The 20,111-nt window shown below is 38.6% G+C and overlaps 1 protein-coding gene across 1 annotated transcript in view; it reads right to left on the bottom strand.

Annotated features, from left to right (window-relative positions):
- Window positions 1-20,111, bottom strand: part of ADCY8 (adenylate cyclase 8) — a 132,667-nt gene that overhangs the window by 38,595 nt on the left and 73,961 nt on the right. The window contains 3 exon segments of the mRNA XM_050892925.1: window positions 4,101-4,298; window positions 10,356-10,626; window positions 14,856-15,014. Of these exon segments, the coding sequence (XP_050748882.1) occupies window positions 4,101-4,298; window positions 10,356-10,626; window positions 14,856-15,014 (628 nt within the window).

Below are 20,111 nucleotides of genomic sequence, written 5' to 3'. Positions count from 1 at the left end.
GGTGAGGCCAATGTCTGCAAGGATACAGCATGCGGGAAGGGCAAAATTTGTTTCCTACTCCTTTAATTTCTATTTATCTCACCCATCAGAAATTCTGAAACAGAGAAACTCAGATATTTAGGTCTAATATTTGACTTAAGAAAACCTCTACTGTGAAATTCAAAGCCCTTTTGATATTTTCAGTGTGCTCACTTCACTGAAAATATGTAGACGCTTCACCTGTAAGCCCAGTCTGATTTATGATCCCAATACAAATATGCAGGAAGACTTAGAATATCTTTATACAATCTTTACATTGGAAACTTTCCTTAACAAAAACCCTACCAGTGTGTAAAATTCCCTGCCCTGTTACTATGCTTTATCCTGTATGAAATTACATGGTACTGATATTTCCAAGTCACTGCTATTAAAGCAGAGCATCATGATGATATCTTTTAATTATTGGAAATCATCTAAAGTAGTATCAGAGTTTCCTTATGAGCTATTACATATTTGGAAACCCTTAGCATATTTTCATGCTACCATTAGAAGTACTCTTCTGTGATGAGTCTTTTGCTCCATCTACCTACATTGTATTTGTGAAAATAACCTCTAGCAAAATTGAGAGTGAATTAGTCTCTAAATGAGATATCAAGTGCTAATGAGTGAAATACAGGTTAGTAATGACTAGTCCATTTGGGTAAAGAATCTACAAATATACCAGGTGGGGATCCTGCACAAACCCTCTGAAAAATGAAGTATTACAATATTAATGTAGAAATATACATGCTGCCTCAGGGAGATAACCCATTCGGTAATGCAACTGCTACTGCTTGCTGTGGAATCTACATTTATTCTATCACCAAGAAGGACATAGAGCAATGAGATAAGAGAGGAGTGGGAAGATGTACCAATGGCTTAAACTGCTGTGATATACCAGTCGTTTAAACCATTGTAAACCAGGAGCTGTGCTAGCTCCCATGGTAGTTTTGGGCATGCTGATTCCAGAAATTTTCTTTTTTACCATTTGCAACCTTAAAGGAAGCAAACCAGCACTTTCATTGCTAGCATAAATCTGCTGTCTGCAATTGTTTTACAATTAAAAAAACCTGAAACAACCCAGACTGTTCAGAAGTCCAGCATGACATTTCAGATCTATTCAAGTCACTCCAAAAGATTTATGATCCCATGACATGGTAGTGCTGTTACTAATGCAGGAGGAAGAAATATAGTTTATTGTTCATATGGTTACTCACTTCTCTGAGGTTTGAGGTACAGAACATTAACACAGTTCTCATTGAACAAGGTTAACATAACACTTCTTGATCAGGGTCTCAGCTATGGGTACTGGTTGTTCTGCCTACTGAATAACTGTAAAGTCTGGGGCGAGATGTACTTACAGATAAAAGAAATAAGTATTAGGCAGATGCCAGCGCTGCCTCAAAGTGTGATGGCTAAATGTGAGGGCACAAGATTTTACATAGGAGTAGTTACTTTACTTCAGAGCTACCTCTGACTTGAAGCTGCCACTGGTCTGAACAGGTGAGTGGCAGCAAATGAAAACGGCAGCATGAGATGGGAGGCCATAGACATACACTGTCTACTTGCTCAGCAACGCTGCAGGGAACAGCTCAAGATGCTGATGCAGAAGGTCATGTAAGCAGTTGCAAAATGTTAATGACTAGAAGAAAGCATAATTCCAGACTGAAATGTTAGGGGTGGGGAGAGCAGAGGGAAAAGGCTTCTGAAATAACTTTATGAGACTTCAATTTAAATCTGAGTTTGTTTTGTTTTGTTTCCTAAATGGGCAGGAAGAAGGGAGAACATGATAGTAATACAAGATAACATGGAGGAAATAGCTACTTTCTGTAGCAAAACAGTTCACATGCTATTTTTTTCATGATTGCCTGTAGACTATGGTTTAACACTAAGGCTACTGGGACAAACCTGTAATTACTGCACAGGCAAACAAGGAGGGAAGGGACATTTCCCACATTGTCCCACAGACATTGCCCCTGCCTATAATGAAAAGGACACTGTGATTCCTTTTCCCTTAATCCACATTATCGCTTTGCATCCTGGTGCATTCCCCATCCTTCTCTGAGCACACCTATGGTGCCCGGGCACCCTGAACACAAGCAAAGAGGTTGCTGACCAGCAACTATTCAGCTGTTGGAGGTGGAGGAACCAGAGCAAGTAAAAGAGTGCTGATATTTTTTAAAACTTTACTCCTGTGTAATGGTAAAACCCAGACCGATTTAGAGGACAGAAAGAAGATTCAGTCCACTTTACGGCAAGGATTTTGTGTTTGTATTGCCTGTGCTTACTGGTTGGGACTAGCACGTAAGGAAATATTGAATGAAAGCACCATTTTCTAAGCATTGCAGCACAGGTTGACATTGGAAATGTCATACTGAGAAGAAAATGTATCAAAACTGCTCACAATGTTGACTTTTAAATAGACTTTTTGTCATCCAGATGCAATTCAAAATATTATTAATATTTAAAATCTGACCTATGTAATGTGATGGATTAGAGCATGGGTTTTTTTCTTCCCCTCTTGCTTAAAGTGCATTTAAATGAAAATCTACCCTTTCTGTATAGATTTTCCTTGTGGCTGCTAATTGTGAAGTCTAAAATGATAAGAAAGTTTATATTCTGAATACAGGATCTGATTCTGGGCAGTGTCCCTTTACTCCAGCCCATGTTCAGGCCTCATTTTTATCGAATAGTAATGTAAGACTAGGTGAACCATTGACTAACTTGCTAATGCAGCAAGTTGTTTGTGACCAGGCTGTTTCCTCTTTTGCACAAAAAAATTCTAATATGCCATCCCCCACCTTCTAGGTTAAATGCTATTTTGTCTACACTTTTTTACCTTATCTTTTGACCTTGTGCCTTGCAAAGATTAAAGATTACTCATGACTTTTGAGCCTTTAGATGGTAATTCACAGGATTAACAGAAATCTTGGATTTCACTTCCTTTGGGTCCCTGTCAGCTTTGCACAATGACTGCACTAAAAGAAATATCTTCATATCTTCTGTTGCAGCAATAGTGGCTAATTCGGCTTTGGGGATTCTACCTTGTGTCTCAGTGTCATAAATATCCTCATGGGGAAACTGAATCTTTTCTCTCTTTTTAAACAAACCTTTCTTTTTCCTTCTGCAGGATTGCTTGTCAAATAAGGACTTGAACATACTTCAAGCAGAATTTTTCATTAAGCTCTCACCACTGATACCACCTGAGGACTGGTTTCCCATAAGTCAAGTAAAAAAGTCTGTTCTCTAGTGGAGGTTAAAGTGATGACGGAGAAGTGGGCCTCCATGCTTGCAATTCCCTGTTATTTTTCTTTCTTTTCAGTCTAAGTGCACATCCTATCGCAGACCTGCTGTTGCTGCATTGTGTTAGCATACAAGTCAATGAAATCATTTGAGATCTATGCAACCCCACCCCATGTGATCAGTTTGCAAGGAAAATTCTCCCGTTGCCTTGTCTTTTTTACCTTATAACTTACATCTGGATGTAGACTGAAATAGAAATTAGTGAGATCATACTGCTGTTGAGAAGCAGCAGAGACATGAACAATATTTACCTCTTAGAAGCAGATGTTAAAAAAGGATGTTTAAAACAGAGTTGACAAATTAGTTTTGACTTGAAATAAACATAGCAGCTGCCTAGAGGACATCAGATGGATCCTATGACTAAATGAAAGAAACATATCTATATAAATATAGATATATGTTTTGAACAGAAGTGTCAGTTTATTAATATGCTCGATCACCGTTTGTTGCAAAGCAACCTGTCATCTGATGGAAAACTGCTTGTACTAGACAGCAAACAAAACCCGGCAAATGGCTGTTGTTTTCAGAAGCAGAGTTTGCTCAGTGTAGGCATTTTCCAACAATGAAATGTAATCATTGCAGCATTATAACACCTCCATCATGACACTGTCTATTATGACCTCTAGCACAGTCCCAACTTCTGAAAACTGAAACAAAATGAAAAAGAAAAACAAAACCAGAAAACAAATAATGCAAGATAGAACCTACAGCTTCTCTACTTCAGTGGACATTTATTACAATTTGAGTTGCGAATAATGCAGCTACCAAGACCCAGCTACCTTATGCTCCAGGCTGGAGTCTTTAAACATCAGTGAAAAAGGCTTGATATGCTCTCTTCTCAATTTATCGCCACTCCGTAAGTCGATGGTGTGCTCTATTCGCTTGTTAATTTCCTCAGGCCCAGACTGGACATGCAAAGCTTGTGCAAGATGGTTTGGAAGCAGATTTATTGAATTTCTTGTTAGGGCAGCCAGAGTCTAGGGGAAAGCACATGCAAACAGAATAAACCTGCTGGTCCCCTTGGGTTAAAAATGCAATGTTTTAGATCATGTTGCATTGCAAACCATTACAGCATTCCATGCAATTCATTCAATGAAATCTATAGAAGTGTAAAATAATAAGTCTGTTCCACTAAACACATACAGTACATTAAGGGGAGTACTTTAATGCCCTCTTTTATACAGACTAGGAGGTTTGCTGCTGCACTGAACACTAGGACTGTATTCCCCTTTCCAGATTCTGCTAATTAATTATTAGAGCATGCATGAGGGGAGTACACAACAAAATCACAGCAGGGTATCTAACTCAATAGTGTGTTTTAACAACTAAGAACAGAAGCTACAGAAAACAGAAGTCACAAAACAGGAGTAATGTTCTTTTTCTTGATCTTAAAGTTACTGGATGTGTGTAGTTAAGGAACAGATCAGTTAGGCAGGAGTGAAGAAGGTGACATTTCTGATTACTTCAGCATGGGTTTCCAAATAATATGTTCTTCTTCACTACTGGTATATTTCAGCCAGTCTAGATTACAGTTAGGCTATATAATTTAATTTAACTGTAATTCATATTATTATTTTATACTATCTCAAATGCATTATTCCTTTGGTATTTCATTGACTAATCAAAAGAAAAAAAAAGAAAAGACTTTTGCACAGCTTCACAAAGGAAAGCTAGTGGAGATAGTATGAAGGGTGCTTCACCTTCAGGAAAGAGGTAGAGTTTGCTTTCATAAAGAGAATAACTCAGTCCAGTTTCATGGTATCATTTCATGACACAAACCACAATGAAGCAGCGCTTTTCCACTTGAATGGAAAAATAAACTCTACTACCCGTGATATTCCCAAGGGTTAAGAAATGTTAATGAATGGAAAGGATATAAACCTTCATACATCACAGCATAAGACATTTCAGAATTATTATGGACAAGAAATACACTTCTGCTTGAGAAAAGTTATCCCATAGGTCCTTGCTGGAAAAATCTTCTGCTATGTGTCCTACTGGGCGTTGTTGGGAACAGGAGTTTGGGATGCATTTATCACTAGATTTCTCTGGAAAGCCAATTCATTTGGATCATGGGATTATGTACAGCAAATGATATAGGGAGATTTCCCTTGTTCATTCAAAGGACAGTCAGCAGTTACAATCTAATGAATCTTGGACAGCACATTAAAGCACAGGAAGGGTCTCAGGTACCCACTGTCAAACCCCAATTGACAACTTTCTTTGCAGTCCTAAAATAAAGTCCAAGGACTCTGTAGTCACAAGAGTGACTTGTTTTCTCATATTCCATAGTTTGATGAATAACTTAAGAGCCCAATAAATAGGCAGAAAAGGGTATCAGGACTGAAATCTTCTGTCTATTGAAGTGAAAAGCAATCTTCCTGTTTGCTTTAGTAGAGAAAGGACTTCAGCAGAGAAGCTTTGGCAAACCGCTCTACTCAAATCTCTCTGTTTTCCCTTCAGAAAATCAGTATAATCAACATTTAGAGAAAAAAAAAAAATCAAGGAAACTTTTCTCATACTGAAGTTTCTTTTCTCATACTAAAGTTTCAGATATGCCTGAATCCATATCTTAGCCTCAGAGCTAAGGTGGAAACTCTAAGGTTAGAGCCAAATTCCAGGTAAACAATCCATTGAGTCAACTGGATAAATACTGTATTAATACACACTAAGGTACTACTTTAGTTTAGGCATTCCTATCTCTTTTAAACTGAGCTATGCAGAAAAGTTATTATCAGTTTGTGGCGGCTGAAATCTTACAAGAGGGTCTGAAATCACTGTTAAAGGATAAGATCACGTGAGATGAAGTTGTGTGCCTTAATTCCTCAGAATTAGTTCATATTGCTATATCTCCACTGGAAGTGAGGGTGGAGAAGGTCCCTAATATTTTAGTTGGGCATTATGTTTTATTTACGTGAGGAGAATGATCTCAATTCATTCTAGTAAGCGACTAAATTTTGCTTCAAATTATATTTTAAAATTTGATTAATATGAAAAACTGTCTTCTTGCTGAATGTATGAAGTGGTTTACAATTCATGGTAGATGAACATGACATAATATCACCACTATGGCAACAGTGCCAGTAGTATTGGTGCAAAAATGGACTCAGAAGTTGCATTTATTCTCAGAGGGTAACATTGGAAATTCATATATGAGTTTAGTGGTCATCTCTCCTTCACACCCGTACACATACTTAAGACAACTGATTTCCTGTAGTTAGTAATGACAATAATGAAAAATATCATGCAAATTATTGTCCCAAGAAGTTGTTCTAACCATATTTTGTCTCTGTATCCCCCTCTTTGCTCTGCATCTTTTAAGACTGTGTTATGCTGACATAAAGAAATATTGGTTCTCTTATTACCTCGCCTACACTTTTGTGAACAGCTGTATGGAAGACACAATTGTGAATTGTAAGATACAATGGGCTTTTGAACTTTCCTGATGCTGACAGTAACCATTTATCATACAAGAACACATACAAGCTTCTGTTAGGAAAGAGCCCAGCCAAACTTGCATCTGAGACTAGAAGACAGGATGAATTAAAACAAACAAATAATAAACCTCCAACTTCAGAGATATTTTACAGATATTTAAAAAAGGTGGTTGGGATTAGATTTTACTTCCTTCCTGTAAAGTTTTCATGCAAGAAGTCTGAACATCTTGACCTCAACAAGAAGGGAAATTTTTAATCAGTGCCATTTAGAAAACTCTAGGAAGGCTTTAAATTACGTTTTTCATACTGCAAACATCAGGTCTTGGAGGGAAACAGGGAAATACAAAGTCATATGTTTAAAGAGACAGGATATAGGTAGGATTTCGTTCAAGAGGAAGACACCTAAATGAAGGTGTCTGGGTGCTTGGTGTCTAAGCGTCTATTACTTGCAGTATACACTCTGGATACTTTCAGTTGGCCAGTCATATGCAGCTATGGTCAGCTGAGATGCCCTAGGGTGTCCTAGACAACAGTCTGGAGCTAGGAGATATGGCACAAGACCTATGGGAACCCCATGCACTGCTGGCCAGTGGTGGGGACCAGCTGGAGTGTGCTAGGGTATCTCAAGCTGCAAGAGACAGCCACAGTTAAGCTGAACCAAGCTCTTACTCAGCATGTTTCAGCATAGGTCTTTAGCACTATTTGAGACATCAGAGTCTCTTACCTGGCTTCTGACTGATAGTCCAGATGATCACAGGTCTGTTATAAGCCCCTTGTCATATGGATGTCTCAGGCACCCTAGAGCACCACGAGTAGCACTAGACCCTTATGTTTAGGAGCTGAGCTGTGTGGGAGATCGACACCTGGGACAGTCAGTAGACACACAAATGCAGGTGCCTTGGTTTTGAACTGAATTCCGCCCTGTTTTTTATACTTGTCTGTTTCATACTTGTCTGTCATCTTGGCAATCTTTAAGTATAATTGTGATAACTGTTAAGAATCATTGCAGCCGCACCTAAAATATGCTTATACAAGACACAGATGTTTTAATATGCTTTTTTGCTAATTCACATCACTACAGGCCCATCAGAAGCCTCCAGCACCACACACAGTGACCATATTATGCTTTCAGCTACTTCTTTTGTAAGGCCCAGCGAAGAAATTCAACTTCATCAGCTATTAATTTATTTTAGAGGAGGAGGCCTTCACTCTCTTAACATAAAATAACTTCTGTCCAACTTTCTTTGCTTTAGGAAAGAAGCCCAGACACTTGTTTCAATAACAGAAAACTCCATCCATATTGTGCATGGTCTGAATTTCAGAGCAGGCACTTACATCCTTGGCTTACCTCACCGACAGAGCTGAGGCACATGGTGCTAAATGTGCTGTAGACACATGTAGCTTTTGTTAATGTCTGTGACTGCGTACATAAAGAGTGGTTATTCTGTTCCTCACTTGTATAAACCCATCTTCAGTTCACTGACTTAGGCTGCCCATAGAAAATGAGTTTGAGGTAAAGAATATGGATTGTGATGAATTTGAGTTTGGCAAGAGAACTCACCAGAGACTTTGCCATTTCATATTCTTCCTAACATCTTCCTACAGCTACAGGTAAGACACATGCGATCAGAGTTGCTCAAATTTTGTTTTAACTTGTATTGGGTAAAGAAATCATTTAAATGCTATTGGCAAATATTCAGACATACGGAGTGATTCGTTGTTGGGTTGCTGCTACTTGGATTCTCAACGTCTGCTGCTGCCAGTGACCTTTAGGCTGCACAATTAATATTATTAAATGCTTATTCTGTCCAAGACGGACTCACCTCTGGAAAAAGCTACTATATCCTAGTATAATTTAAATCTACCATCTGAATTTTGAGCTGAAATAAATTATTTATAAGCAGTAATGCCTATTGTCTCAACTTTAAAATTGAAAATTACATAATAATTAAATCACACGTGGAATAGCAGATTTTTAAAATCTTCTCTCCACCAAAAAGCTTATTGTAAAGCTGTGTAATATAAAATTATAGTTATTTCCAGCACAAAAACAAGTTCTTAAAAAAACAGTGAGAAACTATTCTAAAAATGGTTTGTTTATTGCCATAAGACAAAAATCTGCTTTAAAACAACTGTTTAGTTATGCCTATTTCAATGATTTTCATAAGCTTTTTACTGGTTTACTGGGTGGGAGTTGTTGAATAATGGAATAAAAACACTAGTCCTTTATTTCATTCCTCATCTTTGTTAGTATCAAGGTCAGGTTTAGCTGAGAAAATGATCAATGAAATGATAGCCTACTCCGCATAGATTTTTTGGACTACAGAAATTGGAATGTCTTAAAGGGAAAGAAGAAGAAACAGAGAGAGATCAGAAGATATTCACAGCAGCATGCACCCATACCTCTATTCCTAATGAAATGAGAATATAGAGACAGGTCAACAAAATACAGAGAATACTAAAAGGCAGTGTACATGCAGATACACAGATGTACAGAATGTATATAAAACAGGTGTTTTATATAACAGCAAACTATGCCATGCTCCAGTTCAGTTTGAAGAGACGAAGACACCACCATGGGCTGATTGATTGTGAAGGCTTATCACTTCTGAGGAGATTTGTAAGAAGCAGAAGACGGTTGACAAAGCAAGACCTCCACACAACAACGTCTGAAGTTCAACAGACAGTGCAGACAAGTAGGACTAAGGATGTGCAGCAGAAGAAAGGATATATCATGTCATTACAGATCCCTCAGAAAAATGGAAGAAAACTCCAGCTGACCTTGTTTCATAAAGACTCATCAATCTTTCAAATGCAGTGAGAAGAGTGGTGTCTGAGGGCATTTTAACCTTTCCATCTTTAATTCCTCTAAGCAAGCAGATTTCACAAAGTGATTTTTATGACTGTACAAGAATTGCTGGTTCCCAGGGTGCTAGCAATTAGCCATGCAGTGCTTTTGGAAAAGATCTGATCAGGAGCAGTTGTTATTATCTCATATTTCTGTTGAGCTACGCCTGACCTTAGAGTCTAACTCACCTGCTCATGAACCTTAATTATGTCTTAGAATCTAAGTTTTTAATATTTTTTATTAAAAAAGAAAAAAAAGAAAAGTGAAGAATGGAAAAACTGTTTTCACAAGGTGCTTTTTTAAGGTAGATCTTCTTTCTTTCCCTTATATATCAATAACCTACACTATGCTTTTTCCTCTGGCAAAATGTCCATTCACTCATCCCTTTTACTTTGATGAGAGTGAAGCTATGCAGTGAGATACACACTCAGACCAGAATGTCCCAGCTAGTTTAGTAACATTAGCTTTACTTTTAATTTACTTCTTTATGGACTGGTTCAATTAAAACTAAGTTGTGTGATATTTAATTTCAGTTAGAAAAAAACCCAGAAACCTCTGGTCCACTGGCATTTCCCCAGTTTGGATACACGATTTATTTCTGCCCTGAAACAATTTGTTTAATCCTCTGCTGTTACAGTACGTGTTAGAATAAAGGTTAAAGATGAATTTGACTCCTCTGAGGCTTCCAATATTGAAATGCACTCAAGCATGCGTTCATACTTGATGACATTAAAGGAAGTTTGACTTACATTCTGTTTTCCCACTATGTTATCAAACGGAAGTTCAGGGCTCCAGGATCCTTCAGTAAACGTTGCTCCACTGTTTCTCCTGTCGGAGGAGCTGACAGCCTCTTTCACAATATCTTCAGGTAAAGTCAACAGACTCTCCTCAGGTTGTTTAATTAAATAAGTCTCAATGTTATGTTTCCTCAAAAATTCATTACGCTCTTTGCCATGCCCTTCTTCAACTTTATAATCCCCGTTCAGGCAGTCCAGAGTGGCTTTGGAGATGTGAATTCTCCTGCATAAGTGAAATAAGTAGTAGCAAATACTGATTGTGCTCTAGTATGCATAGGTAAGAAGGAGTTTATGAACTCTGCATCATTTTTAACATGATGGATAAACAGGAAGTTTTCTATTGTATCTGATGATTTCTATAAAGAAAGTTAAATAGTGTATTCAACAAACATGAGCTTCATTTGGGGACAAGTACTCTCAAGACATGTTCACATCAATAGGATCTCATGAATGCACAAAGTCCTGTCACAGGAAAAACACGTTGATATTCACACCTGATACCTTTGCTCACAGTAATAGTTTAACGGGAGACCTTCTTGAGTAAAATACTATTCAGAGTGAATGGAAATTGCCACTTCAGGTAAATATGGTGAGAGGAAAATATATGGTATGCATTAGAGCAGCTTATGTGAAGCTCTTTCTTTAATTTCCTTCAGTTACCTGAGGTAGCTTAGACAGTTGAAATCAGTAGTCTGATTGTGTCTGAAGTGAATTAGGGAAATAGGGAAAGTATACAAAGGCAAGTGAGGTGATAATTTCTGGTAAGACTAAGCAATGAGTTCAAAAAGCTTTTGCAAAAGTGAAGTTGAATTTAAGAGATGACATACCAATAGCTCAAATTTTGGAAAAGCGTGATAGGGCTTTGGAAGTCTTCCAGCCAAACCTGGACATGTTTGGTATTTGGACTTTCTTAACCATAATTATGACTGCTTGAGAAGGACAGAACAGAAAGAAGTTCAAGTAAAAAAAAAAAAAAGAAAAAAGAAAAAAAAAGTAAGTCTTATTTCTATTTTTAGGAAATCATCAAGTTCCTACATGTAGGGTAAACTGCAGACACCTCTAAAACACATCCACATGGTTAGACATGCTGTACTTTATAGTGCAGCATCACAAACGCAATAAAAGGAGATGTTCATTAGACATTTAGCTAACTCAAGCAAATAAATGTAGTGACTCCATTAAAATTGGCTCATTTTTCAAACTTTGGATGCATGGCTCTTTCTGAAAGTCAGACTTGCAGACAGATTCTTTAAATTCAGAGTCAGCTAAAATTCTTGATAATTTCTTGATGACATGTGCTGAGGCATTTTTCTCAGGCAACGCAAATTGGCTTGTCTCCACTGAAGGAAATGGTCCTAGCATACCCCTTGGGAACTTTCTTCTGGAACTTAAAGGATGCCACTACAGAGTTAAATTACATAAAATACTGATGGAGTAAAAGGCTATAAGTACATGTATGATGTGCATGTATCACCAGAAAACAAAGAGCTGGTTGTCTTTTAGCAGTGTGAAATGTCCAGGAGTATCAGAATTTGGCACAAACTGGGTCTATGTGGAGTATTAAATATCCGTATCTAATTAAAAGATAAAAAATTTATCTCTCAGCCATTTTTTAATGTGCCTCAGCTTCCCTCTGAAGTCAACATAGGTTTTGTACAACTTTCACTGTCTGAAGTCATGCTGTTATGATGACCACAGAGATTATTACTCTTTTGTAGTCAAATGTCAGTAAAACTGACAATAAAAAACAGTAAAAATGTTTCTCATATATAAGCAATTTTTTGGCCTGGACTTTAAAACCATAGCATATAACCTCTCAGAAAGACAATGCATTTCCTAGCTCTTAGGAACCCAAATAGGCTAAATTGATTTAAGTAAAGTACTAATTAAAAAAAAAAAAAAAAGGAAGAAAAAAGAAAAAAAAGAAAAAAGTAGAAAGAAAAAGAAAGTGATACATTAGTTGCCAGGGTGACTATCTTTGTACTGAGTTTCAAGTAATATAATTTGGGAAGATTGCATTATAAAGCCCTGAAATATGGATTTTATAATGGAAATGATAACAGCTTTAACTAGAGCGTGGAGCTGGCTATTGATGTAATACACTTAAATGGACCAAATATTAATAAATAGTTGGTAGATTAAAAATATTTTCTGGTTTCACCTTTTGTACAGCTTGTTTAAAAAAACTTAGAACGTATAGTGGAGAGACATCTTTCTAATTTTATACAAATACAGTAAATCAGGAACCTGAGTATTGAAGTCAAAAAGTATAGCCTGTCCTGCTGTTGAAAGCATATCAGGCCCAAAGCTTTAGATGATACCTGTCATTGATACATCCTGGAAAACTAATTATTAGCTAGGTTTTATGCCAATTCAATACCATAGATTAATACCTAGGTACACCAGGTGAAGGCTATTAGAAGATGGGGTCCTGGCAGAAGAGTGTCTCTGAAATAACACTGTAGGATCTTACACGGTTTCCTTGTCAGGTGTTGTGGACATGTTTTTTTCCTCTCAGAAAACCAGAAATGGTTGCTTTTTTTCAGTGTTCCCCAGTGCCTCCTTCCACGACAGTTGGGCTGCCCGCTTATGCTCCTTCACTCGGGGGCAATCTCTCCCTGCATCACCCATGCCTGAGGTCTCAGGGTGACATGCAAGCTTCGAGGGGAAGAGCTGAGCCCCTTTTCTCCTGCCCCCAGACTGGGTGGAGGGATCCTCCCCATCCCGGGCAGGCGAGCTGCCTCGCTCTGCTGTGCGCTCAGGAAAGGGCTGTGGTTTGCTCTTGTTTCACACCGTGGGAGCAGGACCATTCCTAACCCCAGGGCAGCGTTTCTGATGAGACAGAGGAAGACGGTGCAGCTCTGGGAACGGGAATGATCTCGATATTGTGGCAAGCAGAGGGATTTGAATGCTGGTGGCAGGGAGAAGTAAGGAGAGGCTAAAGTGAACTTAACTACTCTATTAAATCTGCTCTGCGCACTAGGAAAGCCTGATGTAAATCACTGTTTTGAGGGAATTCTTAGTGAATTGCTGTCACATATAGGCTTTGTTTTGTTGGCAAACTGATATACAGGAGTGGAAATCACTCTGCTCCAATAGACTGCAACCTAACCAGGCGTTTTATCAACAGCTAGGTGGTGCATTCTCTGGGTTATTCGTTAATAGCCGTACTACTGGCAGGCATTAACAGCAATAAACGATGCTTTTTGCAGGTGTGGATGGTGAAACTTACATGATTGATTTGCTCGTGTTAACAAAGCAGCGTGTGACCTTTCTTAGTCATCTGGGGCTATCATATGGGATAAGCAGCAGGGAAAGAAAATTTTTTCTGCAATTTTATACACTGGTGACATATGCAGAGTATAGAAGCTGTTTTCAGAGCATGCAATGTTTCCTTTTCTGCTGATTCTAAGAATTTATATTAGTATAAAGGTCTACTATAGGGAACAGTGGAAGGAGTCTGCATTTGCAAATACAATATAAAGCAAATCTCTTTCTAACTTCCTGGGAACACGACAGCTCTGACAGATCCTGATGTGTGTGTAGGGAGTACAGCACATGACTCAGATTTGATAACTCAAAACCTTTCTCACTCAGGATAACAGCATCACTTAAACTATTTCCACATAAATATGTCCGCTGCCATTGCTTCTATGTTCCATGGCCAAAAATTGAATTGTAGGGGATCTTTTGCTACATCTTTTATCAATAGAAGGTGGAACTGAAAGTGAACAGTGTATCCCTGCAACGACTACTGTTGCTTCAAATTTAGGATTTGCAACTTCCAAACTACCGTGAGATATAGGCCATGTCAGGCAGAAAAAACGTTTTATCTTCTAGGTGAATCAGCCACCTCAGACAAAGAAAAACTAGGCAGCTCAATGGAAAACCATATATTTTCATATATAGGCAGGCTGACATAAATGTCTCAAAACATCTACTAAAGCATCAAATTATTTAAAAGTCTTCCTAGAGAGCCTGCTGTCCATAATGCCTTGCTATTAGCGTATGACCTATGAACACATAATTCTTCCCACATGATGTGCATTATGAAATAAAATAAATTACAGCCTTGTGCCTCACAGCAGCATTTGAATGCAAAGGACGAGAGAATGAAGCCTGGGAAAACTCAGGCATGGTCAACACCTAACTGGGAAATCTGGGCTACCTTTGAGTATTACATGGGCTGAATACAACCACTGACCTTTTCCAGGAAATCATAGCTGGCAAAGAAAAAGAAGTATTTTTGTCTTTTCCAATGCCTCTGCAAGCTGACCATTTCTACTTTTTTTAGCTATAGCCTCAGAAATCCTTGCCAAATGCAAAATAGCAAAAAAAAAAAAAAAAGGTCACAGTTGATGAAATAATGTGAGACAGTTAATCTGTTGACAAGGTTAACAGTGTAATGTGTTGGCAATGTTTTCTGACTGTGGGAAATACACATTGCCTTACCCAGGAATTCCACCTGACTCGAGTTTATTTGCGATATCCACGTCCCATGACCAGACATCAAACTGCCACTTTCGCAGGCCCAGCACTCCGCACAGAACCGATCCCGAGTGTATCCCTATTCTCATGTCAATGTCATGCTTCGTTCTTGACCTAACATATCTGTTAAACAAAACAAAAAAAAAAAAAAGAAAAAAGAAAAGACCAGACTCATGAAAGTAGATGCCACGGTTTTTCATATCTTTTAGAAAAGGGTATGGTGTAAAATACAATGATGTCATTTGTTATAAAGAGCCACTTAGTCTGTAAAATGAAGAGATAACTTTTTAGGTAGCAAAGTACAGGTAGTGATAAAATGACTCTAAAAGCCAGATTATCATTAAGCACTTAATTGCGTGCATGGTTCGGTGGCACATGTTATTATTCCTATCAGACAGAAAGAGAAAGAGAGGGAGAGAAAAAGATGTCTGAGTGAAGTGTCTGGACTCACTGAGTCCTTTAGCTTGGAATTGTAAAAGACCATTCAACAACATTACAAAAACTATTGTCATCAAACCTGTATATACTTTTATATTCTATTGTACTTTTTTGAATAATTATCAGTATTTAAAAAATGTTACTTTATTGACTGAAATTTTAAAGAGTTACTCTTTGTCCAGAGGTGAATTATTTTCAATAGGTTTGGCCAGAACACCATTTGCTCTTTTATGCTAACAGTGTGATTCTAAAATCAGTCTCCTCCGTTCTGTGTGATGGCAAAGACCATTTCACCTCTCAAAAGTACACACATGCAGGCATATTTGTTAACAGTCTCAGAAAAGGGACTTTGTCCCAGCACTGTTTTCAATTAATATGTCTATTGATTAGAAAGGAATTTTACTGTGTTAAAATAGTATCTTCCTCTTCTGATATGAGACAACATATATCACTCACAGCCACAGGCACCTTAGTGGTGTCTTAGACCCAGGACTGCCTCTTCCACATCAGTATCGAGATACTTCAGCACATCACAGTGGGAAGCTCACAACTAAAATAATTGAGTGTATCCATTGGGAGGAGAGAGAGAGCACTTTTCCAGTTCTGCCCTTGTAACAACAATTATTTGCACCAGAAATACTATTAGAGCTAGTGTTCATTAATATTTGAATAGCATGCTCGGGATGGATAGGAAAAACACGGTGCTACTGTTGGTCTACAAACAAGGCTGCTGTTTCTCTGTAAAGAGTTCCAGCTCTACTGTCACTGAAGTCAATAGCAGCACAGCGAGATCACACAGCAGAGCAGGCAAAGAATAAACAGCTCTATTTTACAACTCTGAAGCTAACTGCCATTGCCTCAGATGCCTCAGTCATGACCTTGACAGACCCTCTCTAGAGGAGAAAAGGGTAGATAGCTTACTGCATTCAGTGCTTGGCCTTTCATTGTTGCAATAGGGCATCAATTCAGTTTGTGGGGGGAAAAAAGAAGAAATAAGAGTTTTAAAATAGAGATAAGCTAGTCATACAAAAATGTGAGGAATTGAAAATAAGCAATTCTTCTTTATTTCCCTTTTCTGCATATTCTGAGACCTTGGAGAAAAGCATGCATGAGATAGATACATCCCAGTGCAGTTGTTTGCCTACAACAAGATCTGTTCATCATATCAGGAAGCTAACATATTTCAGATATATAAAAGGAAGAGATTTTTAAAAGTTAATCATAAAATAATAAAAAGGAAGCTTTGAGAAGGATTTATCTGCTTTCTGATACTCTGAGTTTATAGTTTTGATTTACAAATTTCTTTATTGGTTTGCAAGCAAGAGAGCTTGAAATATCAAAATTAAACAAACAATCACCTATCTCTGGAAGATGGGACATGGAAACAGCTCCTCCACACTGAAGTAGTGCCTTAAGTGTTGTGAGAACAGCTAAAAGAAGTGAGAGCACTGTAATTTGTAATGTGTTTTGAAGAATTTTTATAGGTACACTACAAAAATATCTAAACTAACACTCATAACTGTCAGAGGAATTATCACACAACTCCCCACATGATCGTTTCCCCAGTCTGCCTTTCTCTTTTGTTCAGACGAAGATAATTATTTCTCATTTTATGTCTGATTTCCTTATCTTGAAATAAAAAGCTAATTGGATCCAGAGGAATAATTGAGCAAAAAGGTTTTCATTGAAAAATGCACACAATAAGAGGACCTTAAGTTTAACAAAATGGTCTAATAGCATATATTTATGTAATCTCTCTCCCTACATATATACACACTCTATTAGACCAATTTAGATTTTAAATACTATAGTATTCAATTGCCAGTAAATACTGGTATTTAACATTGGACAAATAATAGCATTGGGCAATCATCTATGGCATGGAATTCAACAAGTCCAAATGCTAGACGGAGTAACACCAGGCACAAGTCTAAATTGGGAGAGCAGTGGCTGGAGAGCAGCCCTGCAGAAAGGGATCTGGGGGCTCGGGTCGACAGCAGGCTCAATAGGAGTCAGCAGCGTGCCCTGGCAGCCAGGAGGGCAAACCGCATCCTGGGGTGCATCAAACACAGTATAACCAGCCGGTCAAAAGAGGTGATTATCCCGCTGTATTCAGCTTTGGTGCGGCCTCACCTTGAGTACTGTGTGCAGTTCCAGGACCCACAATTTAAGAAGGATGTGAAGGTCCTTGAATGCATCCAGAGGAGGGTAACAAAGCTGGTGAAAGGGCTGGAAGGCATGTCCTATGAGGAGCAGCTAAGGACTCTGGGCTTGTCTAGTTTGGAGAAAAGGAGGCTGAGGGGTGACCTCATTGCTCTCTACAGCTTCCTGAGGAGGGGAAGCAGAGAGGGAGGTGCTGATCTCTTCTCCCTGGGATCCAGTGACATGACACGTGGCAATGGTTCAAAGCTGCGCCAGGGGAGGTTTAGACTGGACATTAGGAAGCATTTCTTTACCAAGAGGGTGGTCAAACCCTGGAACAAGCTTCCTGGAGAGGTGGTCGATGCCCCAAGCCTGTCAGTGTTTCAGAGGCATTTGGACAATGCCCTTAACAACATGCTTTAACTTTTAGTGAGCCCTGAAGTGGTCAAGCAGTTGGACTAGATGATCGTTGTAGGTCCCTTCCAACTGAAATAGTCTATTCTATTCTATTTTATTCTATTCTATTCTATTCTATTAATTTTAAATCCTATAAATTACAGTCTTGTATTTGTACCCTATAGGGGAACTAACACACACAGATCTCATTGGAGAGACCAGGTACAAATGATGGTGCAACTGAGCAATGCATCCCTCTGTTTCCAGAGTATTCATTAAGGATTGCTGGATTTTAACTTTTCCTTTGTCATAAAAATGTGGTGATGGTCTGAAAAGTCTTCGGCATCCTCAATCAACCACATAGGACTTCTGCATTGGTTCAAAACTTCACATAGCTGTGCTGTCTGCACCGCCTCCTGCATGACACTGCAGACTCTAATCAAGGTCCTATCCCCCTTGCCTTATCTGTTGTCTTTCACAGCCTCCCAGCAACTTCTTCCTGTGTGCTGCTCAGGTGGTATTTGATCTCAGCTCTTCATCTGTAGTCAGTGCGGATTTGGCTACTTGCCTGCATCCTTTGACTGAGGGTTGTTCTGTTTTTCTGTCTGCTGTGGTGCTGGTGCGCCTGCAGGGCCCTATCTTCACATTCTCCTCTTACTCGCCCTTCACAGCAATGTGCTCTTATGTTGATAGGTAGGAAACTAATTGCATGAGGGGACCTGATTGAATCGAGCCACAGGCAGTCTGAGATATATTTAAACAGGCCCTGTCCAGAACATGAATCAAAGCACAACAGCAATCTAGTCTTGCTCCCATTGCTTTATTATTTGCAACACAAGACTGAGAGCAGAGCCATTGAAAACTTGTTTGTGGAGACGTTAGTTTTCACTAAACTTTTGTTGTAAGGTTTTAAATTGAATAAAGAATAAATGGTTGTAGTTTAAAAGTGAGATGATTGATTAGTATGTAAAAAGCCATGGAATTATTCTTTTCTTTAAAATTTGGAACAATGTAGGGTGAAACAGATTTCTGAATTATGTAGAGAAGGGACTTCATCATGCTCAAATCCAACTCCCTAACAGCCACACTGTTAAGGATCATCGAACCCTGGATCATCTTCATCAATAAGGGTAGTTCTCATTTATTCAGAAAAAACTTCTCATAAATAATAGCATGTACTAGATACTGGAAAAATGAAGACTGTTCATTTTGCATAAGCTCAGGTTTCCACATCTTTTAGTTCTTCTGTCTCTTAAATTTATTCAACTATCAATGAAGCTTCTAATTAAAAAAAAAAGTATTTACTTCAACTGCTTTACAGGCTCTCTGCAAATACTTTGACAAAACACAGGCATGAAGCTCCATTATTGATGACCTATAAAGCAGCCCTGTTTACCTCACAAGCTGTCTGATATCTTATCCAGGATGAAGCAACTGTGATTTATGCTATTCATGCCATGCATCTCATTTCGGTCAAGTCAGCGATAAAAATTTCATTGATTTTAATTGGACCTTGGTGTTTCCTTCTGGCTAACATTCTTTGATGGGTATGTGATTTTTGTGCTGTTAATCAGAGGCTTTCCTATATGCATGTAGAAGGTGAGCCAAAAGTCAGAAATCTGCTTTTCAACCTTTTCTGTAGCTGCCAAAAATCTGAATGCCCTGGAATTCACACCTTGCAGGTTCAGACAGTGACACGCTGGCTACATCTGTGCTGACCAGTTTAACTGTGCAAGGTTCTGTTTGTGCTTTGAGATACTTAAAACAGCCCCAGAGTGTTTTTTTCCTTGTCAACTAGGTCTCTCACAACCTCTTCCCAGGTTCAGCAGTTTGCATGTGACGAAGACCATTTCCAGTAGACAATTGGAATGCAGCTGTCTGGTTTTGGAAGCAAAAAGAATTGAGAAGAATGGAGTTGGCCAGTTTGTGCCACTTTTTCTTGGTGACAGCTAACATTCCCTGGGGCTATTTAATTTACCCATCAAGACATAGCCACTATTATCCTCATGCAGATGTAATAGGACAGTCTATGTATTCTGGTTGAAGTAAATAAGGGTCTTAGCTGACCCTGCTTTGAGCAGAAGGTTGGACTAGTGATCTCTTGATGTCCCCTGCAAGCTGAACTGTCCTATGATCCTAAGGTTCAATTACACAGAGAACTTTTTGGTTGGACTCAACAGACTTGTGGAATTTTCCTAAAAGAACTCAAATGCTTTTTGGTGCTGACTTGAGAGGGTAGTAGGT

Source organism: Gymnogyps californianus, chromosome 2 (assembly GCF_018139145.2).
Source record: "Gymnogyps californianus isolate 813 chromosome 2, ASM1813914v2, whole genome shotgun sequence".
NCBI classification, from domain to species: domain Eukaryota; kingdom Metazoa; phylum Chordata; class Aves; order Accipitriformes; family Cathartidae; genus Gymnogyps; species Gymnogyps californianus.
The sequence above is the reverse complement of the archived record's forward strand: the minus strand, read 5'-3'. Positions and strand labels throughout refer to the sequence as shown.